At 41.6% G+C, this 27420-nt stretch overlaps 2 protein-coding genes across 9 annotated transcripts; both read left to right on the top strand.

The window, feature by feature from the left end:
* The first annotated feature begins 28 nt into the window (after positions 1–28).
* On the top strand, positions 29–4808 carry LOC311130969 (torsin-1A-interacting protein 2-like). 2 transcript variants are annotated; one of them, XM_084163803.1, is made up of 8 exons: positions 29–197; positions 626–721; positions 853–1020; positions 1539–1700; positions 1827–1970; positions 2055–2177; positions 2273–2323; positions 2462–4808. In XM_084163803.1, the coding sequence occupies exons 1-8, from the start codon at positions 128–130 to the stop codon at positions 3262–3264; spliced, it is 1617 nt and encodes a 538-aa protein (XP_084019929.1). In that variant the 5' UTR covers positions 29–127; the 3' UTR covers positions 3265–4808. The 2 variants fall into 2 exon arrangements, with proteins under 2 accessions (XP_084019929.1, XP_084019928.1); XM_084163802.1 differs by having other exon boundaries at positions 623–721.
* Positions 4809–8239: 3431 nt separating this feature from the next.
* Positions 8240–27389, top strand: LOC311130971 (uncharacterized protein). Of its 7 annotated transcripts, none has more exons than XM_084163810.1 (14): positions 8240–8520; positions 8714–8986; positions 11347–11652; positions 18655–18702; positions 18837–18893; positions 20348–20395; positions 20515–20586; positions 22544–22591; positions 22711–22782; positions 24236–24283; positions 24403–24474; positions 26432–26479; positions 26599–26670; positions 26934–27389. In XM_084163810.1, the coding sequence occupies exons 1-14, from the start codon at positions 8463–8465 to the stop codon at positions 27095–27097; spliced, it is 1386 nt and encodes a 461-aa protein (XP_084019936.1). In that variant the 5' UTR covers positions 8240–8462; the 3' UTR covers positions 27098–27389. The 7 variants fall into 7 exon arrangements, with proteins under 7 accessions (XP_084019936.1, XP_084019935.1, XP_084019934.1 ...); XM_084163809.1 differs by having other exon boundaries at positions 18822–18893; positions 26937–27389; XM_084163808.1 differs by having other exon boundaries at positions 18822–18893.
* The last annotated feature ends 31 nt before the right edge of the window (positions 27390–27420 follow it).

Here is a 27420-nt window from a genome sequence, read left to right as displayed (position 1 = left end):
TAGAACGTCCCGCTTATTTCCTGTTTTGTCAAAACGGCCCCTCCTAGGAAATGCGTTTGAGAAGTTGATGTAGCTAGCTTGTCTAAGTATTTAATTTGAGCTATAGAGTATAATTTATAGTGCAACCATGGATCCTCAGATTTTACTAAACAACCCTGCTCAACCAGCGAGGAGGTCGACAAGGCAAACGATGAAAGGTTTGTCAGCCAGGCAGCTACCTAATCCCATCTACACAACGGAGCTAGCTAGCTGTGGTTTCGATTATAATCTGTTTCCGGTAACTAGGTAACACACCCACAAAGTCAACATTGGCTATATCGTAAAGATTCATGAAAACAAACATTTGCTAGTTAAGTCGATGTTTTGACATGTTAGCTAGCTAGTTAACTTAGCTATCTCTACAATAGCAGTCATTAAAAAGTATCCACATGGTCCTCATTAATTAGCCCAACCGGAGCTAACGTTACTCATTAATTAGCTTGTTGAAGCTAGCTAACGTTACATACCGAGTTAAGAATTTAGCTTTTCAAATGAACTAGTTATGAGTTAGCTAGCTAAGTTAATGGTTAACCAGACAAGATTTTGTACGTTAGCACTAAACTCATTTTCTCGCCCTCGCCAGCAGTTACTGTAGAGTTGACACCCAGAGGTCCGCTGAAGAGGAGGAGGGAAGAGAACAAGATCCCATCCACACCTGTCAATGGTTCCATGGAGGACGATGGTAAATGTAAATAGCTACTAGTCGTAAAGGCATAGTTTATCCTCCTTTACTCCGCTAGGACTTGTGGAGGTTAAACAGATGATTGAGATTTTAATACTTATTTATCTTCTGCTTTCCTTTCCCAACTCAAGAGTCCCCCAGCAAGAAGAATAAGTCTGAGATGGGAGTGGCAGGGGATGGCAGTGGTGATGAGGATAAGATGGATGTCCAGGAGACCACTGAGGATGAAGATCTGGACCCGAACGAGGAGATGAGTGCGGAGGAAGACTCCTCCCATCACCATGTCACACAGCAAAAACGTGAGTTCAGGAGGACCTCACTACCATTCACCCCAACCTGACCAAATCCACATATAGGAAACAGAACTGAACCTTGATCCTTTTTTCATATCCTACTTATAGGTGCAATATGCAAAAATCGCTCCGCCATTTCCTGGTTGCAAAAAAACTAGTTTACCTCATTTCAGTTTGTGACAACACAAACGCTCAAGAGTGTAGAGAATCATTGTACCATCTAAACTGCTGTGAAATATCATTTCAATAACCAAAAATATTGTATTTTCATCTGTCTGAAGCTGTTGTACAAAACCGAGAGTGAAAGACACAAAAAAAAATCAACTTAAGAACGGGAAGCATAGAAATAACACACATAGAACAGATCTACGGCTTCTTAGACTGGCTTTCAATGAGAATGACAGATCTATAACTCACATTTCTATGTGAATTTGGTCGGGTCGCCCAAAAAGTTACATATTGCAGCTTTAATGGTACATACTAGGCTTGATGATTTGTCCTGTGGCTTACCCATCCTGTAACAGGTCCCTTTGGTAAAATGTTGATGGGGGACATGAGTGTGAACACACCCAATACGGTCGGTGTTCGCTCCCTAGAGACGGTAGATCCCAGGTTGGACCTACGGAGTCGCAGATCCATTCACACAACAGAGGAGCTGGAAACAGATCGTCTCAAAGCCAAGAGAGGTAGGAGCTCATTTTAACCTCTGATCTTGACCATGTTTAAGACCAGTGAATATCAAACAGATATTTTTCTCTAATGAGGGCTTTCATACAACCCATGTTTTCCTAAGGCCATGTGTTTGTTTTCAGTGGAAACGTCTAGAAAAGCTGCTTCTGGTACCAAGTCTGGAACCCAATTCAGACCCCTGGCGAACCGACCAGAGGTTCTGACTTACAAGACTAGCAGCATGGCAGAGTACAGGGAGAAGATGGAGGGGAAAGCCGAAAGCACTGGTAAGATGACGAGCTAATGTAGTTTGACCTTGTCCTCCTATTCAATCTAAAGTGGGATGTATTTTGACACTGTTCTCTGTGTAGGATTGGCCAGAGCTAACCACCGTAGCATGAGAGGGTACCCCACCTCTGAAGAGGCCTACAAATCAAGCTGTCGGGTGAACAATATTCCTACTCGAAAACAAACCACGCATCTCCAAAAACAAGGTACCATTATATGTTTACTGGTGCATTTTTATTGAGGAAGTAGTGTTTGAGATTATTTCAGTATTATTTCAATATGAATATTTTTCTATTTTAAGATATTAAGAAATCAGCTGTTATCAAGGCAAATCCTGGGAAAACATCTGGGGGTAAGTATTTCTTTGCCTTGAATTGTCTTAAAGTATTATTATTATTATTAGTATATTATTTTAAAGTAGGATGCATTTTAATAGTTATATTTGTATTTGTTTCTGGGCTTATACATGTTCATCCTCTCATCCCTGCAGGGTGCATGTGGAGGCTGTGTCAGGTTCTGGTGCTGCTTGTCTCTGGTGTTCTGGGTCTCCTGGCCTTCCAGCACCTCCCACTGCCCCACAGGCCTTCAGGAGGTCGTGAGCATTCAGCCTGGCCTGTGAGAGCGGGGAAGTTTGCTGCTCAGTTATCTACCCTGGAGGCCCTGTTCCCCGGCCAGCGCTCTGAGCTGTGGAGGAGGAGCAGGATCCACCTGGAGAGGCACCTCCAGACGGCCCAGCCCACAGAGCCAGTCAGCCTGATGCTGACAGCAGGCCGCAGGGGGGAGAGGACGCTGCACTGCCTTGCCCTGCGCCTGGCCAACGCCGTCTCCTCTGCCCTCAACTCCTCCTCCATCCTCAATATCAACGGATCCAGCAAGACTGGCCAGGACAGCGACCAGGTCAAGCTGGACATCGACACCCAGCTGCGGGATGCCTTCGAGGGGGACCAGCCCGTAGCCGTCGTCCACCGCTTTGAGGAGCTGCCCCCGGGCTCCACAATCATATTCTACCGCTACTGTGACCACGAGAATGCCGCCTACAAGAAGGTGTTCCTGCTCTTCACTGTTCTGCTGCCTGAGGTGGAGTTAGGGAAAGAGCTCAGTCTGAATGAGGTGGAGGAGAGGGTCCGTGACTATATTACGGACAGATTTGTAGAAAGTAACAGCTCAACCAAACCAGGCACCTTCAATAGCATGGACCTGGACAAGCTGAGTGGACTATGGAGCCGTATCTCCCACCTTGTCCTGCCGGTGGCAGAAGAGAAAAACATAGAGCAGGGAGTATGCATGGGCTGAACTGGCAGCTACAGGAGACGTCTGGCTAGGTAGGGACTGGCTCGCTGGGCTGGGCTCCTCTCCGTCTTTATGGAGCTCTGGAGTAGCTGGGGCTCTGTTGCTGAGGTGTGACGGTGCGAAGACACACCGAGGCGCTCTGCGTGTCTCTGGGACTGTGGGACTTCACAGGTGAACCTAGGACCTAGAGGTGAAATCTTCCAGAGGTCGTGTGCTCTTTTAATAGAGATTTCTATGCTGACGGATCCAGACCAACATTAAAGATTCAGCCCAACTGCACTGTTTTTAGTTTTAACTGAACTGTCCTCTGTTTCTGGTCCTCTGTCCTTTTTTCTGATCATTTCACAACTGCCAGCTGCTGAAATGAGGAAGTAATTAGAGTGAGTGTCTGGGTTGAGGACAACAGTTTGTTGAGGGTTGTTTTATTCCAAACCGAAAGTTTGCTTTATAGGGAAGATGTACAGCATTGATTTTATAATAAAATATCTACTGTTTCATGTTTTTCTTATTTCGTTTTTTCTACTGTGCTGAAAAATAAAATTGTTACCTTGTTTTTAATTGAAAAATATAGTCCTTTTGGTAAGCAATTTAAAGTGATTGTTTATGCATGAAATGTTATTGTTTTCCTAATTTTGTAGATTCCAGACTTCACCACTGATCCATGCATTGGTAAAATGACTGAAGCTTTTCTGCTGTTAAATGCTCATGTATACATATTTTAAAATATCATTTCAATACCTCCTCTCCCTGCATATTTGTCTGAAATGTCTTGCACTAATTGTCTGGTTTTACATTTTCAACCTACCAGCTCACCCCAAGGATTGGCAGACATGAAGACGGTAATAATCGGCGTTTGGGATGCTGCATTAGGCTTGTGTCACGTGTGTTATAGTGTAGTATTTGCTTAATTAAAAGTGTTATTAAATAACTGTATATTGGGAATATTTTGAAATTATTTTTCAATCGCAGTTCAATTTTTTTGAAGACAAGTTGGCCAGAGGTACAGAAAGGAGGTGTTGAATATGATACTTTCCACACTGATATTCCAAGAATTCTGGGAGGAGAGAGATCGCTGTAATTGATCATATTCTTACTGATATGATGCTTGTTTGTTACATGATTCCCCTCAAAATGCTTGAGTAGCTTGATGAAGTAAACTATTCTAGATTATTGCAGAATAAGTGTTGGCATAATTTAAACAGATACATAGTACAGTATATTTACAGTATAATTTGAACTGATTGAAACATTCTTAATCAAAATGTATATTACATAACTGGTATTGCCAGTCAGAGATTGTGCCTTACAGAATATTTTTTATTAGTGAGATTTAGATTATATTTGATATGTTGTACCAAAATAATCAGTGTTGAAGATGAAAATTTAACCAACCTGTCCCTGCACCAACTCTTTTCTTTCCACCCTGAAATGTTTTCAAGTTTATGCTCTGTTGGAACTAAGATGTTTAGTTTTGTATTGCGTTCACCAACTAAGTATGTCCTTTGATTGTTTTGGTTTTCCTAAAATAATAAAAGTGTTGAATAGTTGTTGTGGATTTACTTTATTAATCTGAGGAGATACCGTCTTTTTTTTCTTAGCTTGAGGAACAAAGTTATTATGTAATGATACGATTATTCACTTCTTATCCACTTTTCTCTAGTTTTCCATGAGCATTAATAATGTTTTTTTTTTACATTTACATTTTTAGTCATTTAGCAGATGCTCTTATCCAGAGCGACTTACATGAGCAATTAGGGGTAAGTGCCTTGCTCAAGGGCACATCGACAGATTTTTCACCTAGTTGGCTCGGGGATTAGAACCAGCAACCTTTCGGTTACTGGCACAACGCTCTTAACCACTAAGCTACCTGCAGTTTTGCAGGAAGTCTTTTGATTATACTATCTGTGGTCAGTTCCCCTCACTAATGAGCTGGTAGTGATGGCCTTTTGTAGGAATCGCTCACTGTGAGGGTTGCGTGTCAAGGGTGTGGGCTCTAGAACAGAGACATGGGCAGGAAGGAAACGATCCCTGAATAACACCGACTGTATCTTGTGGAATAACAGAACAACAAGACAGGCTTCCAAGGCAGTTTCCCGAAAGGGAATTTCTCTCAACTGACATCCTATGGTAATGTTATCATAACCTCATTTAACTTTGTGACTCTTGTACATTAGTGATAGCACGCACCGTGACAGCCCTATTCTCGTCCACCAGTTGACTCTTTCCCTAGCAGTTATCCTGCGGGTAAGGTTATGCCAGCCCTATTCTCGTCCACCAGTTGACTCTTTCCCTAGCAGTTATCCTGCGGGTAAGGTTATGCCAGCCCTATTCTCGTCCACCAGTTGACTCTTTCCCTAGCAGTTATCCTGCGGGTAAGGTTATGCCAGCCCTATTCTCGTCCACCAGTTGACTCTTTCCCTAGCAGTTATCCTGCGGGTAAGGTTATGCCAGCCCTATTCTCGTCCACCAGTTGACTCTTTCCCTAGCAGTTATCCTGCGGGTAAGGTTATGCCAGCCCTATTCTCGTCCACCAGTTGACTCTTTCCCTAGCAGTTATCCTGCGGGTAAGGTTATGCCAGCCCTATTCTCGTCCACCAGTTGACTCTTTCCCTAGCAGTTATCCTGCGGGTAAGGTTATGCCAGCCCTACCTCCAACAGAACATTAGGTAATACTATGTCCATATTTTAAATGTATTCAACAAGCTTTTCCCAGAAATGAGTAGTCTAGAATGTTCCTTTGTTTAACACTTCCTGCTGAGCTCTGTATAATGTTAATTAACTACCCAGGAGATTCTTTCTATCTAATAGTCACACCCTGACAAACTCCCATCTCTTCCTTGCAGTACATACAGTGGGGGAAAAAAAGTATTTAGTCAGCCACCAATTGTGCAAGTTCCCCCACTTAAAAAGATGAGAGAGGCCTATAATTTTCATCATAGGTACACGTCAACTATGACAGACAAAATTAGGAAAAAAAATCCAGAAAATCACATTGTAGGATTTTTAATGAATTTATTTGCAAATTATGGTGGAAAATAAGTATTTGGTCAATAACAAAAGTTTCTCAATACTTTGTTATATACCCTTTGTTGGCAATGACACAGGTCAAACGTTTTCTGTAAGTCTTCACAAGGTTTTCACACACTGTTGCTGGTATTTTGGCCCATTCCTCCATGCAGATCTCCTCTAGAGCAGTGATGTTTTGGGGCTGTCGCTGAGCAACACGGACTTTCAACTCCCTCCAAAGATTTTCTATGGGGTTGAGATCTGGAGACTGGCTAGGCCACTCCAGGACCTTGAAATGCTTCTTACGAAGCCACTCCTTCGTTGCCCGGGCGGTGTGTTTGGGATCATTGTCATGCTGAAAGACCCAGCCACGTTTCATCTTCAATGCCCTTGCTGATGGAAGGAGGTTTTCACTCAAAATCTCACGATACATGGCCCCATTCATTCTTTCCTTTACACGGATCAGTCGTCCTGGTCCCTTTGCAGAAAAACAGCCCCAAAGCATGATGTTTCCACCCCCATGCTTCACAGTAGGTATGGTGTTCTTTGGATGCAACTCAGCATTCTTTGTCCTCCAAACACGACGAGTTGAGTTTTTACCAAAAAGTTCTATTTTGGTTTCATCTGACCATATGACATTCTCCCAATCCTCTTCTGGATCAACCAAATGCACTCTAGCAAACTTCAGACGGGCCTGGACATGTACTGGCTTAAGCAGGGGGACACGTCTGGCACTGCAGGATTTGAGTCCCTGGCAGCATAGTGTGTTACTGATGGTAGGCTTTGTTACTTTGGTCCCAGCTCTCTGCAGGTCATTCACTAGGTCCCCCCGTGTGGTTCTGGGATTTTTGCTCACCGTTCTTGTGATCATTTTGACCCCACAGGGTGAGATCTTGCGTGGAGCCCCAGATCGAGGGAGATTATCAGTGGTCTTGTATGTCTTCCATTTCCTAATAATTGCTCCCACAGTTGATTTCTTCAAACCAAGCTGCTTACCTATTGCAGATTCAGTCTTCCCAGCCTGGTGCAGGTCTACAATTTTGTTTCTGGTGTCTTTTGACAGCTCTTTGGTCTTGGCCATAGTGGAGTTTGGAGTGTGACTGTTTGAGGTTGTGGACAGGTGTCTTTTATACTGATAACAAGTTCAAACAGGTGCCATTAATACAGGTAACGAGTGGAGGACAGAGGAGCCTCTTAAAGAAGAAGTTACAGGTCTGTGAGAGCCAGAAATCTTGCTTGTTTGTAGGTGACCAAATACTTATTTTCCACCATAATTTGCAAATAAATTCATTAAAAATCCTACAATGTGATTTTCAGGATTTTTTTTTCTCCTTTTGTCTGTCATAGTTGACGTGTACCTATGATGAAAATTACAGGCCTCTCTCATCTTTTTAAGTGGGAGAACTTGCATAATTGGCGGCTGACTAAATACTTTTCCCCCCCACTGTATATCAGGTTTGATAGAGGGGATCTCTCCAGCCCCTTATTTAAACCTGGCCATCACTTTCCTTCTCAGTAAGTCTGTTTCCCTCTTGTTTAGGCTGTTGAAGTAATTTCATGATAGACTCATATTTTCTACTCTTGTAATTTGCCTCAGATCTCAAAATAGTGTTTTAGTTGTTTTGTCTGACCATGAAACAAACCAAACAGATATTTTGTGTTACTCCTTTTCCTGATAAATTAAAATTAGGCCAGAAAAAATCTAAATATTATTTCAATATTCTTATCCTTAGATTATGAAAAATGCTAATCTGTGCCATCTGGAAGATTAGCATTTCTAGATAAGAAATCAGTGAATCCCTGTCATTTGATTGTGTGTATGTTTTGGTGTATCTATGCAAAACTTATCAAATGTCCCAACGTTAATGTTCCTGGGTTTGCGTGTGAGGATGTTGGCAGGCCAGTGGATAAAGGAAGGGGTCTGTGGAAAGCTGCTGTAGAGTCCCCTGCAGGGGAGCCAAGAACTGCCTGGCCTGCTGATCTGCCTGGCCTGCTGATAGTGTATGAACTGACCTGAGTTCCCCCTCATCTCAGTCCTCAGTTCCCCTGGAGCTCTTGCAGACGGCAGACTACAGACACAGGAGACGATCACAGTCACAGGAGACGATCACAGTCACAGGAGACGATCACAGTCACAGGAGACGATCACAGTCACAGGAGACTATCACAGTCACAGGAGACTACTGAAGAGGACTATGGAGCGCCTGCAATATTATCACTGTCTACTCTCCTACCTTCTGCTGGCTCTTAGAGGTACCCAAACTCCATTCTCCTTTTTCTCAAATACATGTTAAACAATAATGTCATGTTTATTCTTGACAGTTTAAAAAAGTTTGAAGTGACTAACTTAACTTTGTTTTACAAAAATCGTATCTATAAGACTGTAACAAATCCATATCCAATGCACCATGTCATTTATTTTTGCCGGTCAACCACTTTTGTTTAGATCCTGCACTCTGTGCCAAAGAGATCACTGTGACCCCAGCCAAACCCATTGTCAAGCTGGGAGATGCTGTGACCTTGACCTGTGAGACAACCTGTCCCCAAGGCAGACCACGCTGGAAGGAACTAGATGAGAGCGATGCCACTGTGAATACCACAGAAAACAGAAGTGATCTAAATCTTGCAGATGTACAGCCGAATCACGAGGGAAAGTATACCTGCATAGCAGCAAAATGTATAACACAGAAGAAGGAAACAATCCAGCTCAGAGTTTACTGTAAGTTACTGACTTGGGATCATTTACATAGGTCAATGGGTTTTAAAGTCAGCTTCTCTGCCCCTTAACTGGGATTACATATCGGCTAGTTAAAGATACTCTCTTCTCTGCCCCTTAACTGGGATTACATATCGGCTAAGATACTCTCTTCTCTGCTCCTTAACTGTGACTACATATCGGCTAAGTTACTCTCTTCTCTGCTCCTTAACTGTGACTACATATCGGCTAAGATACTCTCTTCTCTGCTCCTTAACTGTGACTACATATCGGCTAAGATACTCTCTTCTCTGCTCCTTAACTGTGACTACATATCGGCTAAGATACTCTCTTCTCTGCTCCTTAACTGTGACTACATATCGGCTAAGATACTCTCTTCTCTGCTCCTTAACTGTGACTACATATCGGCTAAGATACTCTCTTCTCTGCTCCTTAACTGTGACTACATATCGGCTAAGATACTCTCTTCTCTGCTCCTTAACTGTGACTACATATCGGCTAAGATACTCTCTTCTCTGCTCCTTAACTGGGATTACATATCGGCTAAATTACTCTCTTCTCTGCTTCTTAACTGTGACTACATATCGGCTAAGTTACTCTCTTCTCTGCCCCTTAACTGGGATTACATATCGGCTAAATTACTCTCTTCTCTGCTTCTTAACTGTGACTACATATCGGCTAAGTTACTCTCTTCTCTGCCCCTTAACTGGGATTACATATCGGCTAAATTACTCTCTTCTCTGCTTCTTAACTGTGACTACATATCGGCTAAGATACTCTCTTCTCTGCCCCTTAACTGGGGTTACATATCGGCTAAATTACTCTCTTCTCTGCCCCTTAACTGTGACTACATATCGGCTAAGTTACTCTCTTCTCTGCTCCTTAACTGTGACTACATATCGGCTAAGATACTCTCTTCTCTGCTCCTTAACTGTGACTACATATCGGCTAAGATACTCTCTTCTCTGCTCCTTAACTGTGACTACATATCGGCTAAGATACTCTCTTCTCTGCTCCTTAACTGTGACTACATATCGGCTAAGATACTCTCTTCTCTGCTCCTTAACTGTGACTACATATCGGCTAAGATACTCTCTTCTCTGCTCCTTAACTGTGACTACATATCGGCTAAGATACTCTCTTCTCTGCTCCTTAACTGTGACTACATATCGGCTAAGATACTCTCTTCTCTGCTCCTTAACTGGGATTACATATCGGCTAAATTACTCTCTTCTCTGCTTCTTAACTGTGACTACATATCGGCTAAGTTACTCTCTTCTCTGCCCCTTAACTGGGATTACATATCGGCTAAATTACTCTCTTCTCTGCTTCTTAACTGTGACTACATATCGGCTAAGTTACTCTCTTCTCTGCCCCTTAACTGGGATTACATATCGGCTAAATTACTCTCTTCTCTGCTTCTTAACTGTGACTACATATCGGCTAAGATACTCTCTTCTCTGCCCCTTAACTGGGGTTACATATCGGCTAAATTACTCTCTTCTCTGCCCCTTAACTGTGACTACATATCGGCTAAGTTACTCTCTTCTCTGCTCCTTAACTGTGACTACATATCGGCTAAGATACTCTCTTCTCTGCTCCTTAACTGTGACTACATATCGGCTAAGATACTCTCTTCTCTGCTCCTTAACTGTGACTACATATCGGCTAAGATACTCTCTTCTCTGCTCCTTAACTGTGACTACATATCGGCTAAGATACTCTCTTCTCTGCTCCTTAACTGTGACTACATATCGGCTAAGATACTCTCTTCTCTGCTCCTTAACTGTGACTACATATCGGCTAAGATACTCTCTTCTCTGCTCCTTAACTGTGACTACATATCGGCTAAGATACTCTCTTCTCTGCTCCTTAACTGGGACTACATATCGGCTAAGATACTCTCTTCTCTGCTCCTTAACTGTGACTACATATCGGCTAAGATACTCTCTTCTCTGCTCCTTAACTGTGACTACATATCGGCTAAGATACTCTCTTCTCTGCTCCTTAACTGTGACTACATATCGGCTAAGATACTCTCTTCTCTGCTCCTTAACTGTGACTACATATCAGCTAAGATATTCTCTTCTCCGCTCCTTAAATGTGACTACATATCGGCTAAGATACTCTCTTCTCTGCTCCTTAACTGTGACTACATATCGGCTAAGATACTCTCTTCTCTGCTCCTTAACTGTGACTACATATCGGCTAAGATACTCTCTTCTCTGCTCCTTAACTGTGACTACATATCGGCTAAGATACTCTCTTCTCTGCTCCTTAACTGTGACTACATATCGGCTAAGATACTCTCTTCTCTGCTCCTTAACTGGGACTGATATATATCACGGTCTCTACTTCTCTAGCTCTCCCGGTGCCTGTCCTGTCCACGGTGCCAGAGAACCCTGTGTCTGGTCAACCTTTTGAGGTGAAATGCACACTGACAAAAGTCTTCCACAGAGATTGTGACCACTTTGAGATGCATCTCTTCCACCGTGAGAAGATTGAAGCAGAACTCTCCAAAAACTGTGATGATGGCAGATTTTGTGACTACACGCAGTCTTCTAAGGATCAGATGGGCACAGGCAACACAGATTATCAGTGTGAAGCAAAGCTTACTATTGGCCCTCAGACCTTTGTTGAAAAGGCTTTTCTTACCATACATTTCCAAGGTAAGTTGTTTAAATTTTGTTTGGATGTGTTTTAGAAAAAGCAGGGCATTTCATACAGTGTATTTAATACAGTAGGCTCTATGTTAGTAGACTCTATGTTAGTAGGTTCTATGTTAGTAGGTTCTATGTTAGTAGGCTCTATGTTAGTAGGTTCTATGTTATTAGGTTCTATGTTAGTAGGCTCTATGTTAGTAGGCTCTATGTTAGTAGGCTCTATGATAGTAGGTTCTATGTTAGTAGGCTCTATGTTAGTAGGCTCTATGTTAGTAGGCTCTATGTTATTAGGTTCTATGTTAGTAGGTTCTATGTTATTAGGTTCTATGTTAGTAGGCTCTATGTTAGTAGGCTCTATGTTAGTAGGCTCTATGATAGTAGGTTCTATGTTAGTAGGCTCTATGTTAGTAGGTTCTATGTTAGTAGGCTCTATGTTAGTAGGTTCTATGTTAGTAGGATCTATGTTAGTAGGTTCTATGATAGTAGGTTCTATGTTAGTAGGCTCTATGTTAGTGGGTTCTATGTTAGTAGGTTCTATGTTAGTAGGCTCTATGTTAGTAGGTTCTATGTTAGTAGGTTCTATGATAGTAGGTTCTATGTTAGTAGGTTCTATGTTAGTAGGCTCTATGTTAGTAGGTTCTATGATAGTAGGTTCTATGTTAGTAGGTTCTATGTTAGTAGGTTCTATGTTAGTAGGCTCTATGTTAGTAGGTTATATGTTAGTAGGCTCTATGTTAGTAGGTTATATGATAGTAGGTTCTATGTTAGTAGGTTCTATGTTAGTAGGCTCTATGTTAGTAGGTTCTATGTTAGTAGGTTATATGTTAGTAGGCTCTATGTTAGTAGGCTCTATGTTAGTAGGTTCTATGTTAGTAGGCTCTATGTTAGTAGGTTCTATGTTAGTAGGCTCTATGTTAGTAGGTTCTATGTTAGTAGGTTCTATAATAGTAGGTTCTATGTTAGTAGGCTCTATGTTAGTAGGTTCTATGTTAGTAGTGCTGCAAGGTACTGCAGGATTTTGTTCCAACTAGGCACCACACCTTACCAACTGATTTAATAGATCAGTTCAGTAATTGCCTAAATTCAACAGATATGGTCTTCCAGGTTGGTTAAATCCAGACCATGAAGTAACTGCCTGCGGCACTCCAGGACCAGGAGACCCCTAGCCTAGGGTCTCTGAGTGACTCTGTCCTTGAGTCATTATCATTATTATTTTAGTGTATATGTTTTTTAAACTGGTTGACCTTTGAGCATATTTGTTGTAGAATCTATTTTTGTTATTCTTTTCATTCCTTTGTCAGTTGAACTTATGGAAGCACAAATGTCAGAACCTGTAAATAATTTAACAAGGGGAGCTCTAGAAAGATGCCAGATTTTTCCGACTTGGAATTCCGATTTGGATGACTGTTCAAGACTATTTTTCCCAGTCGGAGATCGTTTTTTCCCCCCAGTTCCCAGTTGTCTTGAACGCACTAAAGTCTGAAGTCAGAGATTTCGCAGTTCCCAGTTCTTTTGAACGCAGCAACTTTGATGATGGTTTGACTGTTGCTGCGTTCAAAGCAACTGAGAACTGGGAACTCAGATATCTCCGACTGCCGACTTCAATGAGTTCAAGACAAGCTCGGAATTCCAAGTCGGAAACTCTGCCATCTTTCTAGAGCTCCGACTTTCCGACCTGAAGGTCACTGACCTCATGATTTGACCTTTTATTTGATTTATTTTATTATCATTATAATTATTTATCTACATGGTGTTAAGGAAAGCCAATTTGACAAGGGGAGCTCTAAAAAGATGCCAGAATTTCCGAGTTGGATGAACGTTCAAAACAATGTTTCCCAGTCTGAGTTTTAGTTTTAGATTTTTTAGTTCCCAGTTGTCTTGACCGCACTGAAGATTGAAGTCTGAGATTTTGGTGTTCCGAGTTCCCAGTTGGTTTGAACGCGGCAACATTGATAATGGTTAGACTGTTACTGCGTTCAAAGCAACTGGGATCTCGGAACTCGGAACGGTCATCCAACTCGGAATTCCAAGTCGGAAACTCGGGCAGCTTTCTAGATCTCCGACTTTCCGACCTGAAGTTCACTGGCGTCATGATTTGACCTCGTGTAGTTTTTTTGATTTCCCAGTTGTCTTGAAAGCACTAACTGATATAGAGATGGAAACTCAACCAACCCATTGTCAAGTTGGCTTTACTCAACACCATGTAGATCACTGGTCTTTCATTTAGTTTTCAAAGTCATGCATGCTGTATGAATAAGTAGCCTAATATTTAATAATGGTGCCGGAGGGGATGGCTGCCGTTTTACGGGCTCCTAACCAACTGTGCTATTTTGTGTGTTTTTTTCGCATTGTTTGTAACTTATTTTGTACATAATGTTGCTGCTACCGTCTCTTATGACCGAAAATAGCTTCTGGACATCAGAACAGCGATTACTCACCTCATACTGGACAACGTTTTTTTCTTGAATGAGTTCGACGCTAAGCATATACTGCTTTCCCGAGACCAGGCCCAAATCCCTGTCATTCGCGTGAAGAAAATACAGAAATACAGGGAGCGAAGTTCGGGGTGCCTTGTGAGAATTCGTTGGCGTGTGGGTAAACTGCCACTACCATCCGTCCTATTGGCCAACGTGCAATCATTGGAAAATAAACTGGATGATCGACGATCAAGACTATCCTACCAACGGGACATTAAAACTGTAATAACTTACGTTTCACTGAGTCGTGGCTGAACGACAACACATATAATATAGAGCTGGCTGGGTTTTCCGTGCATCGGCAGGACAGAGCAGCTGCGTCTGGTATGACGAGGGGTGGGGGTGTGTGTCTATTTGTCAATAACAGCTGGTGCGCAATGTCTAATATTAAAGAAGTCTCGAGGTATTGCTTGCCTTGATGTAGAGTACCTCATGATAAGCTGTAGACCCACTATCTACCAAGAGAGTTCTCATCTATATTATTCGTAGCCGTCTATTTAACACCACAAACCGATGCTGACACTAAGACCGCACTCAACGAGCTGTATAAGGCCATAAGCAAACAAGAAAATGCTCATCCAGAAGCGGCGCTCCTAGTGGCCGGGGACTTTAATGCAGGTAAACTGAAATTCATTTGACCTAATTTCTATCAGCATGTCACGTGCAACAAGAGGAAATAAAACAGGAAGTACCAGTGACTCACTCAATACGGAAGTGGTCAGATGACGCAGATGCTATGCTACAGGACTATTTTGCTAGCACAGACTGGCATACATTCTGGGATTTATTCAATGGCATTCAGGAGTATACCACCTCAGTCAAAGGCTTCATCAATAAGTGCATTGACGACTTTGTCTCCACAGTGACCGTACGTACATACCCCAACCAGAAGCCCTGGATTACAGGCAACATCCGCTCCGAGCTAAAGGCTAGTGCTGCCGCTTTCAAGGAGCGGGACACTAATCCGGACGCTTATAAGAAATACCTCAAAGCGTCAATACAGGACTAAGATTGAATCCTACTACACCGGCTCTGACGCTCGTCGGATGTGGCAAGGCTTGCAAACTATTACGGACTACAAAGGGAAACCAAGCCGCGAGCTGCCCAGTGACACAAGCCTACCAGACGAGCGTCAGAGCCGGTGATCCGCAACACTGGCTGGGGCTGGGTTTCTGTACAGCACTTCGAGATATTAGCTGATGTAAGAAGGGCTATATAAAATAAAATTGATTGATTGAACACTGGGGCCCCTCAGGGGAGCGTGCTTAGTCCCCTCCTGTACTCCCTGTTCACCCATGACCACGTGGCCAAACACGACTCCAACACCATCATTAAGTGTTAGGCCTGATCACCGACAATGATGAGACAGCCTATAGGGAGGAGGTCAGAGACCTGGCAGTGTGGTGCCCGGACAACAGCCTCTCCCTCCATATGAGCAAGACAAAGGAGCTGATCGTGGACTACAGGAAAAGGAGGGCAGAACAGACCCCCATTAACATCGACGGGGCTGAAGTGGAGCAGGTCGAGAGTTTCAAGTTCCTTGGTGTCCACATCACCAACGAACTATCATGGTCCAAAAACATCAAGACAGGCGTGAAGAGGGCACGACAACACCTTTTCCCCCTCAGGAGACTGAAAAGATTTGGCATGGGTCCCCAGATTCTCAAAAAGTTCTACAGCTGCACCATCAAGAGCATCCTGACCGGTTGCATCACCGCCTGGTATGGCAACTGCTCGGCATCCGACCGTAAGGTGCTGCAGCGAGTAGTGCATACGGCCCAGTATATCACTGGGACCAAGCTTGCTACCATCCAGGACCAACAGTGCATTCGGAAAGTATTCAGACCCCTTGACATTTTCCACATTTTGTTACGTTACAGCCTTATTCTAAAATGGATTCAATTGTTTTTTTCTCACGTCAGTCTACACTTAATACCCCATAATGACAAAGCAAAAACAGGTTTTTATACATTTTTGCAAATTTATAAAAATAAAAAATAAACTGAAATATGACATTTACATTTATATTTACATTTATATTCAGAACTTTTACTCAGTACTTTGTTGAAGCACCTTTGGCAGCGATTACAGCCTTGAGTCTTCTTGGGAATGACGCTACAAGCTTGGCACACCTCTATTTGGGGAGTTTCTCCCATTCTTCTCTGCTGATCCTCTCAAGCTCCATCATGTTGGATGGGGAGCGTCGCTGCACAGCTATTTTCAGGTCTCTCCAGAGATGTTCGATCGGGTTCAAGTCCGGGCTCTGGCTGGACCACTGAAGGACATTCAGAGACTTGTCCCGAAGCCACTCCTGGGTTGTCTTGGCTGTGTGCTTAGGGTCGTTGGAAGGTGAACCTTCGCCCCAGTCTGAGGTCCTGAGCACTCTGGAGCAGGTTTTCATCAAGGATCTCTCTGTACTTTGCTCCGTTCCTCTTTCCCTTGATCCTGACTAGTCTCCCAGTCCCTGCCGCTGAAAACATCCCCACAGCATGATGCTGCCACCACCAAGCATCACCGTAGGGATGGTGCCAGGTTTCCTCCAGACGTGACGCTTGGCATTCATGCCAAATAGTTCAATCTTGGTTTCATCAGATTAAATAATCTTGTTTCTCATGGTCTGAGAGTCTTTAGGTGACTTTTGGTAAACTCCAAGCGGGCTGTCATGTGCCTTTTACTGAGGAGTGACTTCCGTCTGGCCACTCTACCATAAAGGCTTGATTGGTGGAGTGTTGCAGAGATGGTTGTCCTTCTGGAAGGTTCTCCCATCTCCACAGAGGAACTCTGGAGCGCTGCAGAGTGACCATCAGGTTCTTGGTCACCTCCCTGACCAAGGCCCTTCTCCCCCGATTGCTCAGTTTGGCCAGGCGGCCAGCTCTAGAAAGAGTCTTGGTGGTTCCAAACTTTGTCCATTTAAGAATTATGGAGGCCACTTTGTTCTTGCGGACCTTCAATGTTACAGAAATGTTTTGGTACCCTTCCCCAGATCTGTGCCTCGACACAATCCTGTCTCTGCTGTCTACAGACAGTTCCTTCGACCTCATGGCTAGGTTTCTGCTCTGACATGCACTGTCAACTGTGGGACCTTATATTGACAGGTGTGTGCCTTTCCAAATCATGTCCAATCAATTGAATTTACCACAGGTGGACTCTATTCAAGTTGTAGAAATATCTCAAGGATGATCAATGGAAACAGGGTGCACGTGAGCTCAATTTTGAGTCTCATAGCAAGGGGTCTGAATACAGTATTTTTAAAAAGGATTATACATCTGCAAAATGTACATTGCTGATAATAGCAATTTACATTGCTGATAATAGCTGTTTATTATCTATGCATAGTCACTTTACCCCTACCTACATGTACAAATTACCTCAACTAACCTGTACCCCCCGCACATTGACTCGGTCCCAGGACCCCCTGTATATAGCCTCGTTGTTGTTATTTTATTGTGTAACTTTGTATTTTATTTTTTACTTTAGTTTATTTAGTAAATATTTTCTTAACTCTATTTCTTGAACTGCATTGTTGGTTAAGGGCTTGTAAGTAAGCATTTCACGGTAAGGTGACTACACCTGTTGTGTTCGGCGCATGTGACAAATAAAAATTTGATTTTAAATAATCCCCCTCTTCACTACTTACTGTGACTGTGATGTGGTTGTTTCACCTAGCTATCGCGATAAGGGCGTCTGCTAAATGACTAAAATGTCAATGTAAAATTATTCCTTCAGTAAAGAAGGATTTATCTAGAATACAGGCTAAATTTCATTTCACTGCAAGGTCCACACCTGATATATTCGGCGCAAGTGACAAATACGATTTGATTTGATATTCACTTTAGAGATAAGTTGAATGTATTACTGTAATTTTTTTTAAAATGACATTCAGACCTCAATCTCATCCATTAAATATAGAACTGCCTGCTCAGTATGAAAAAAGTACGAAAATGTATGCCCTCTCTAGTGTAAGTTGCTCTGGATAAGAGCTAAATGACTAAAATGTAAATGATGAAATTTGATGATGGTTTGACTGTTGCTGCATTCAAAGCAACTGGGAACTGGGAACTCAAATATATCTGACATCCAACTTCAGTGTGTTCAAGGCAACTGGTAACTCAGAAAAATATGAGATCACAATTTCAAGTCGGAAACTCTGGCATCTTTCTAGAGCTCCGACTTTCCGACCTGAAGATCACTGACGTCATGATTTGACCTGTTTTTTTGTGTTCTTTTTTATTTTTTATCTACATTGGGCCAATTTAACAAGGGGAGCTCTAGAAAGATGCCAGAGATTTCCGACTTTAATGGATGAGAATTGTGTCTGAATGCCATAAAAAAATTATAGTAATACATTCTACTTTTCACTAAAGTAAACATTAGATTACTTTTTCATATAGCATGCATGACTTTTCAAACTCAATGAAAGACCAGTGATCTACATGGTGTTGAGTAAAGCCAACTTGACAATGGGTTGGTTGACTTTCCAGCTCTTCATCAGTGTGATGGTGGTTTGACTGTGTTGATTTGTTGTTGTCAGATGATGCCGATGGAGACGATGATGATCCCAGAAGCACTGTCATGTCTCGTGAGTAGGCTATATACAATGTAATAGAATTGAACTTCATCTTTTGGGTGTCTCCACATTTCAGACTGAAGATAAAACTAATAGAATATTTGTATTCTTCTTCTTTGTTAACTGTACAGTTACTACTTTGTCAGTTGGACCCGTGGAAACACAAACGACAGAACCTGTAAATAAGGAAGGTGAAGGTCAAGGTGAGATAGGTAGATCAATCTGAGCAGGCAGTTCTATATTTAATGGATGAGATTGGTGTCTGAATGCCATAAAAATTATAGTAATACATTCTACTTATTACTAAAGTAAATATTAGGCTACTTTTTTCATACAGCATGAATGACTTTGCAAACTCAATGAAAGACCAGTGATCTACATGGTGTTGAGTAAAGCCACTTTGACAAGGGGAGCTCTAGAAAGATGCCTGAGTTTCCGAGTTGGATGATCGTTCGAAACAATTTTTCTCAGTCGGAGCTAGTTTTTTTCAGAGTTTCCAGTTGTCTTGAAGGCACTAAAGTCAGAGTTGTCTTGAAGGCACTAAAGTCGGAAATCTGAGATTTCTGAGTTTCCAGTTCCCAGTTCTTTTGAACGCGGAAACTTTGATGATGGTTTGACTGTTGCTGCATTCACAGCAACTGGGAACTCAGATATATCTGACTTCCAACTTCAGTGTGTTCAAGACAACTGGTTACTCAGAAAAATATGCGCTCATAATTCCAAGTCGGATACTCTGGCATCTTTCTAGAGCTCTGACTTTAAAACCTGAAGATCACTGAGTTCATGATTTGACCTCTTTTTTTTGTGTTAATCTTTTTTATATATTTTTTTGTCTACATTGTGTCGAGTAAGGTCAATTTAACAAGGGGATCTCTAGAAAGATGCCTGAGTTTTCCGACTTGGAATTCCAACTTGGATGACCGTTCAAAACGATTTTTCCCAGTCTGAGCTCGTTTTGAAGGCAGTAAAGTTGGAAGTCTGAGATTTCAGAGTTCCGATGGTGCTTTCATGACAACTGGGAACTCTGAAAAAAACGAAGTCGAATCATGACGTCAGTGATGTTCAGGTCAGAGTGTCAGATCTCTAGAAAGAGGCCTGAGTTCCAAACTTTGAATTCCGAGTTGGATGACCGTTCAAAACTAATTTACCCAGTCGGAAATCGGTTTCTTCCGAGTTCCCAGTTGTCTTGAACACACCGAAGTCGGAAGTCAGAGGTTTCCAATTCCGAGTTCCCAACTGTTTTGAATGCTGCATGAGTTCAATGACTCAGTAGGAAAAGTATGAGAAAGTACGAAAAAGCTCAGTACGAAAAATTACGAAAATGTATGCCCTCACTACTTGTAAGTTGCTCTGGATAAGAGCTTCTGCTAAATTACTAAAATATAAATCGATCAATCTGAGCAGGCAGTTCTACAGTATATTTAATGGATGAGATTGGTGTCTGAATGCCATAAAAAAATTATAGTAATACATTCTACTTATTACTAAAGTAAATGTTAGGCTACTTTTTCATACAGCATGGATGACTTTGCAAACTCAATGAAAGACCAGTGATCTACATGGTGTTGAGTAAAGCCAACTTGACAATGGGCTGATTGACTTTCCAGCTCTTCATCAGTGTGATGGTGGTTTGACTGTGTTGATTTGTTGTTGTCAGATGATGCCGATGGAGACGATGATGATCCCAGAAGCACTGTCATGTCTCGTGAGTAGGCTATATACAATGTAATAGAATTGAACTTCATCTTTTGGGTGTCTCCACATTTCAGACTGAAGATAAAACTAATAGAATATTTGTATTCTTCTTCTTTGTTAACTGTACAGTTACTACTTTGTCAGTTGGACCCGTGGAAACACAAACGTCAGAACCTGTAAATAAGGAAGGTGAAGGTCAAGGTGAGATAGGTAGATCAATCTGAGCAGGCAGTTCTATATTTAATGGATGAGATTGGTGTCTGAATGCCATAAAATTTATAGTAATACATTCTACTTATTACTAAAGTAAATATTAGGCTACTTTTTCATACAGCATGAATGACTTTGCAAACTCAATGAAAGACCAGTGATCTACATGGTGTTGAGTAAAGCCACTTTGACAAGGGGAGCTCTAGAAAGATGCCTGAGTTTCCGAGTTGGATGATCGTTCGAAACAATTTTTCTCAGTCGGAGCTAGTTTTTTTCAGAGTTTCCAGTTGTCTTGAAGGCACTAAAGTCGGAGTTGTCTTGAAGGCACTAAAGTCGGAAATCTGAGATTTCTGAGTTTCCAGTTCCCAGTTCTTTTGAACGCGGAAACTTTGATGATGGTTTGACTGTTGCTGCATTCACAGCAACTGGGAACTCAGATATATCTGACTTCCAACTTCAGTGTGTTCAAGACAACTGGTTACTCAGAAAAATATGCGCTCATAATTCCAAGTCGGATACTCTGGCATCTTTCTAGAGCTCTGACTTTAAAACCTGAAGATCACTGAGTTCATGATTTGACCTCTTTTTTTTGTGTTAATCTTTTTTATATATTTTTTTGTCTACATTGTGTCGAGTAAGGTCAATTTAACAAGGGGATCTCTAGAAAGATGCCTGAGTTTTCCGACTTGGAATTCCAACTTGGATGACCGTTCAAAACGATTTTTCCCAGTCGGAGCTCGTTTTGAAGGCAGTAAAGTTGGAAGTCTGAGATTTCAGAGTTCCGATGGTGCTTTCATGACAACTGGGAACTCTGAAAAAAACGAAGTCGAATCATGACGTCAGTGATGTTCAGGTCAGAGTGTCAGATCTCTAGAAAGAGGCCTGAGTTCCAAACTTTGAATTCCGAGTTGGATGATCGTTCGAAACTATTTTTCCCAGTCGGAGCTAGTTTTTTTTCAGAGTTTCCAGTTTTCTTGAAGGCACTAAAGTGGGAGTTGTCTTGAAGGCACTAAAATCGGAAATCGGAGATTTCTGAGTTTCCAGTTACCAGTTCTTTTGAACGCGGCAGCTTTGATGATGGTTTGACTGTTGAAGCATTCAAAGCGACTGGCCTCCTGTAGCTCAGTTGGTAGAGCATGGCGCTTGCAACGTCAGCGTTGTGGGTTCGATTCCCACGAGGGGCCAGTATGAAAAATGTATGCACTCGCTAACTGTAAATTAAGATTTTACCCAGTCGGAGTTCGTTTTGAAGGCAGTAAAGTTGGAAGTCTGAGATTTCAGAGTTCCGATGGTGCTTTCATGACAACTGGGAACTCTGAAAAAAACGAAGTCGAATCATGACGTCAGTGATGTTCAGGTCAGAGTGTCAGATCTCTAGAAAGAGGCCTGAGTTCCAAACTTTGAATTCCGAGTTGGATGACCGTTCAAAACTAATTTACCCAGTCGGAAATCGGTTTCTTCCGAGTTCCCAGTTGTCTTGAACACACCGAAGTCGGAAGTCAGAGGTTTCCAATTCCGAGTTCCCAACTGTTTTGAATGCTGCATGAGTTCAATGACTCAGTAGGAAAAGTATGAGAAAGTACGAAAAAGCTCAGTACGAAAAATTACGAAAATGTATGCCCTCACTACTTGTAAGTTGCTCTGGATAAGAGCTTCTGCTAAATGACTAAAATATAAATCGATCAATCTGAGCAGGCAGTTCTACAGTATATTTAATGGATGAGATTGGTGTCTGAATGCCATAAAAAAATTATAGTAATACATTCTACTTATTACTAAAGTAAATGTTAGGCTACTTTTTCATACAGCATGCATGACTTTGCAAACTCAATGAAAGACCAGTGATCTACATGGTGTTGAGTAAAGCCAACTTGACAATGGGCTGATTGACTTTCCAGCTCTTCATCAGTGTGATGGTGGTTTGACTGTGTTGATTTGTTGTTGTCAGATGATGCCGATGGAGACGATGATGATCCCAGAAGCACTGTCATGTCTCGTGAGTAGGCTATATACAATGTAATAGAATTGAACTTCATCTTTTGGGTGTCTCCACATTTCAGACTGAAGATAAAACTAATAGAATATTTGTATTCTTCTTCTTTGTTAACTGTACAGTTACTACTTTGTCAGTTGGACCCGTGGAAACACAAACGTCAGAACCTGTAAATAAGGAAGGTGAAGGTCAAGGTGAGATAGGTAGATCAATCTGAGCAGGCAGTTCTATATTTAATGGATGAGATTGGTGTCTGAATGCCATACAATTTATAGTAATACATTCTACTTATTACTAAAGTAAATATTAGGCTACTTTTTCATACAGCATGAATGACTTTGCAAACTCAATGAAAGACCAGTGATCTACATGGTGTTGAGTAAAGCCACTTTGACAAGGGGAGCTCTAGAAAGATGCCTGAGTTTCCGAGTTGGATGATCGTTCGAAACGATTTTTCTCAGTCGGAGCTAGTTTTTTTCAGAGTTTCCAGTTGTCTTGAAGGCACTAAAGTCGGAGTTGTCTTGAAGGCACTAAAGTCGGAAATCTGAGATTTCTGAGTTTCCAGTTCCCAGTTCTTTTGAACGCGGAAACTTTGATGATGGTTTGACTGTTGCTGCATTCACAGCAACTGGGAACTCAGATATATCTGACTTCCAACTTCAGTGTGTTCAAGACAACTGGTTACTCAGAAAAATATGCGCTCATAATTCCAAGTCGGATACTCTGGCATCTTTCTAGAGCTCTGACTTTAAAACCTGAAGATCACTGAGTTCATGATTTGACCTCTTTTTTTTGTGTTAATCTTTTTTATATATTTTTTTGTCTACATTGTGTCGAGTAAGGTCAATTTAACAAGGGGATCTCTAGAAAGATGCCTGAGTTTTCCGACTTGGAATTCCAACTTGGATGACCGTTCAAAACGATTTTTCCCAGTCTGAGCTCGTTTTGAAGGCAGTAAAGTTGGAAGTCTGAGATTTCAGAGTTCCGATGGTGCTTTCATGACAACTGGGAACTCTGAAAAAAACGAAGTCGAATCATGACGTCAGTGATGTTCAGGTCAGAGTGTCAGATCTCTAGAAAGAGGCCTGAGTTCCAAACTTTGAATTCCGAGTTGGATGACCGTTCAAAACTAATTTACCCAGTCGGAAATCGGTTTCTTCAGAGTTCCCAGTTGTCTTGAACACACCGAAGTCGGAAGTCAGAGGTTTCCAATTCCGAGTTCCCAGCTGTTTTGAATGCTGCATGAGTTCAATGACTCAGTAGGAAAAGTATGAGAAAGTACGAAAAAGCTCAGTACGAAAAATTACGAAAATGTATGCCCTCACTACTTGTAAGTTGCTCTGGATAAGAGCTTCTGCTAAATGACTAAAATATAAATCGATCAATCTGAGCAGGCAGTTCTACAGTATATTTAATGGATGAGATTGGTGTCTGAATGCCATAAAAAAATTATAGTAATACATTCTACTTATTACTAAAGTAAATGTTAGGCTACTTTTTCATACAGCATGCATGACTTTGCAAACTCAATGAAAGACCAGTGATCTACATGGTGTTGAGTAAAGCCAACTTGACAATGGGCTGATTGACTTTCCAGCTCTTCATCAGTGTGATGGTGGTTTGACTGTGTTGATTTGTTGTTGTCAGATGATGCCGATGGAGACGATGATGATCCCAGAAGCACTGTCATGTCTCGTGAGTAGGCTATATACAATGTAATAGAATTGAACTTCATCTTTTGGGTGTCTCCACATTTCAGACTGAAGATAAAACTAATAGAATATTTGTATTCTTCTTCTTTGTTAACTGTACAGTTACTACTTTGTCAGTTGGACCCGTGGAAACACAAACGTCAGAACCTGTAAATAAGGAAGGTGAAGGTCAAGGTGAGATAGGTAGATCAATCTGAGCAGGCAGTTCTATATTTAATGGATGAGATTGGTGTCTGAATGCCATACAATTTATAGTAATACATTCTACTTATTACTAAAGTAAATATTAGGCTACTTTTTCATACAGCATGAATGACTTTGCAAACTCAATGAAAGACCAGTGATCTACATGGTGTTGAGTAAAGCCACTTTGACAAGGGGAACTCTAGAAAGATGCCTGAGTTTCCGAGTTGGATGATCGTTCGAAACGATTTTTCTCAGTCGGAGCTAGTTTTTTTCAGAGTTTCCAGTTGTCTTGAAGGCACTAAAGTCGGAGTTGTCTTGAAGGCACTAAAGTCGGAAATCTGAGATTTCTGAGTTTCCAGTTCCCAGTTCTTTTGAACGCGGAAACTTTGATGATGGTTTGACTGTTGCTGCATTCACAGCAACTGGGAACTCAGATATATCTGACTTCCAACTTCAGTGTGTTCAAGACAACTGGTTACTCAGAAAAATATGCGCTCATAATTCCAAGTCGGATACTCTGGCATCTTTCTAGAGCTCTGACTTTAAAACCTGAAGATCACTGAGTTCATGATTTGACCTCTTTTTTTTGTGTTAATCTTTTTTATATATTTTTTTGTCTACATTGTGTCGAGTAAGGTCAATTTAACAAGGGGATCTCTAGAAAGATGCCTGAGTTTTCCGACTTGGAATTCCAACTTGGATGACCGTTCAAAACGATTTTTCCCAGTCGGAGCTCGTTTTGAAGGCAGTAAAGTTGGAAGTCTGAGATTTCAGAGTTCCGATGGTGCTTTCATGACAACTGGGAACTCTGAAAAAAACGAAGTCGAATCATGACGTCAGTGATGTTCAGGTCAGAGTGTCAGATCTCTAGAAAGAGGCCTGAGTTCCAAACTTTGAATTCCGAGTTGGATGATCGTTCGAAACTATTTTTCCCAGTCGGAGCTAGTTTTTTTTCAGAGTTTCCAGTTTTCTTGAAGGCACTAAAGTGGGAGTTGTCTTGAAGGCACTAAAATCGGAAATCGGAGATTTCTGAGTTTCCAGTTACCATTTCTTTTGAACGCGGCAGCTTTGATGATGGTTTGACTGTTGAAGCATTCAAAGTGACTGGCCTCCTGTAGCTCAGTTGGTAGAGCATGGCGCTTGCAACGTCAGCGTTGTGGGTTCGATTCCCACGAGGGGCCAGTATGAAAAATGTATGCACTCACTAACTGTAAGTTAAGATTTTACCCAGTCGGAGTTCGTTTTGAAGGCAGTAAAGTTGGAAGTCTGAGATTTCAGAGTTCGGATGGTGCTTTCATGACAACTGGGAACTCTGAAAAAAACGAAGTCGAATCATGACGTCAGTGATGTTCAGGTCAGAGTGTCAGATCTCTAGAAATAGGCCTGAGTTCCAAACTTTGAATTCCGAGTTGGATGACCGTTCAAAACTAATTTACCCAGTCGGAAATCGGTTTCTTCCGAGTTCCCAGTTGTCTTGAACACACCGAAGTCGGAAGTCAGAGGTTTCCAATTCCGAGTTCCCAGCTGTTTTGAATGCTGCATGAGTTCAATGACTCAGTAGGAAAAGTATGACAAAGTACGAAAAAGCTCAGTACGAAAAATTACGAAAATGTATGCCCTCACTACTTGTAAGTTGCTCTGGATAAGAGCTTCTGCTAAATGACTAAAATATAAATCGATCAATCTGAGCAGGCAGTTCTACAGTATATTTAATGGATGAGATTGGTGTCTGAATGCCATAAAAAAATTATAGTAATACATTCTACTCATTACTAAAGTAAATGTTAGGCTACTTTTTCATACAGCATGGATGACTTTGCAAACTCAATGAAAGACCAGTGATCTACATGGTGTTGAGTAAAGCCAACTTGACAATGGGTTGGTTGACTTTCCAGCTCTTCATGAGTGTGATGATGGTTTGACTGTGTTGATTTGTTGTTGTCAGATGATGCCGATGAAGATGATGATGATCCCAGAAGCACTGTCATGTCTCGTGAGTAGACTATATACAATGTAATATAATTGAACTTCATCTTTTGGGTGTCTCCACATTTCAGACTGAAGATAAAACTAATAGAATATTTGTATTCTTCTTCTTTGTTAACTGTACAGTTATTCCTTTGTCAGTTGGACCCGTGGAAACACAAACGACAGAACCTGTAAATAAGGAAGGTGAAGGTCCAGGTGAGATAGGTAGATCAATCTGAGCAGGCAGTTCTATATTTAATGGATGAGATTGGTGTCTGAATGACATAGCAATTATAGTAATAAATTCTACTTATTACTAAAGTAAATATTAGGCTACTTTTTCATACAGCATGGATGACTTTGCAAACTCAATGAAAGACCAGTGATCTACATGGTGTTGAGTAAAGCCAACTTGACAAGGGGTTGGTTGACTTTCCAGCTCTTCATCAGTGTGATGATGGTTTGACTGTGTTCTCCAGCAGTGGAGGCCTCCAGCGCCATAACCACGGCCATGGCAGCACTGGGCTCCACAGTGGGATCCCTAGCCTCTCTCTGCTTCCTGGGCTTCCTGGCTCGCCTAATCAAACAGAGGAAACGCAATTCGCCCCCCAGTGGTCCTGAGAACCACCCTGATGGCTGCTGACCAACATGGCATCAGCTTCATCTTATGTTCTCAAGCTTTTTTTGTCCAATGTAGGACTCTAGCCTGCCTACATGCAACTTCCCTATAACAACTCAAATGTAATGTATACTGAATCTTATCTTCTCATGCACTGCCTGCTGTATAAATCTGTAAAGACCCTAGCAATTAAAATGAAAGCAAAAATGTATCCTACAAAGAATAATTTACTGGAAAAATGCAAAGAAGAACAGTCAAACAGAAACATTGTATGCTGTCTGATTAATATCATATGCTCATAATAAACCTCTGAGAGCCAGGATTTTTGTGATTTTTCTGTTTTATTT

Source organism: Coregonus lavaretus (genome assembly GCF_964263955.1).
Source record: "Coregonus lavaretus genome assembly, chromosome: 6".
Lineage (NCBI taxonomy): Eukaryota > Metazoa > Chordata > Actinopteri > Salmoniformes > Salmonidae > Coregonus > Coregonus lavaretus.
The sequence above is the reverse complement of the archived record's forward strand: the minus strand, read 5'-3'. Positions and strand labels throughout refer to the sequence as shown.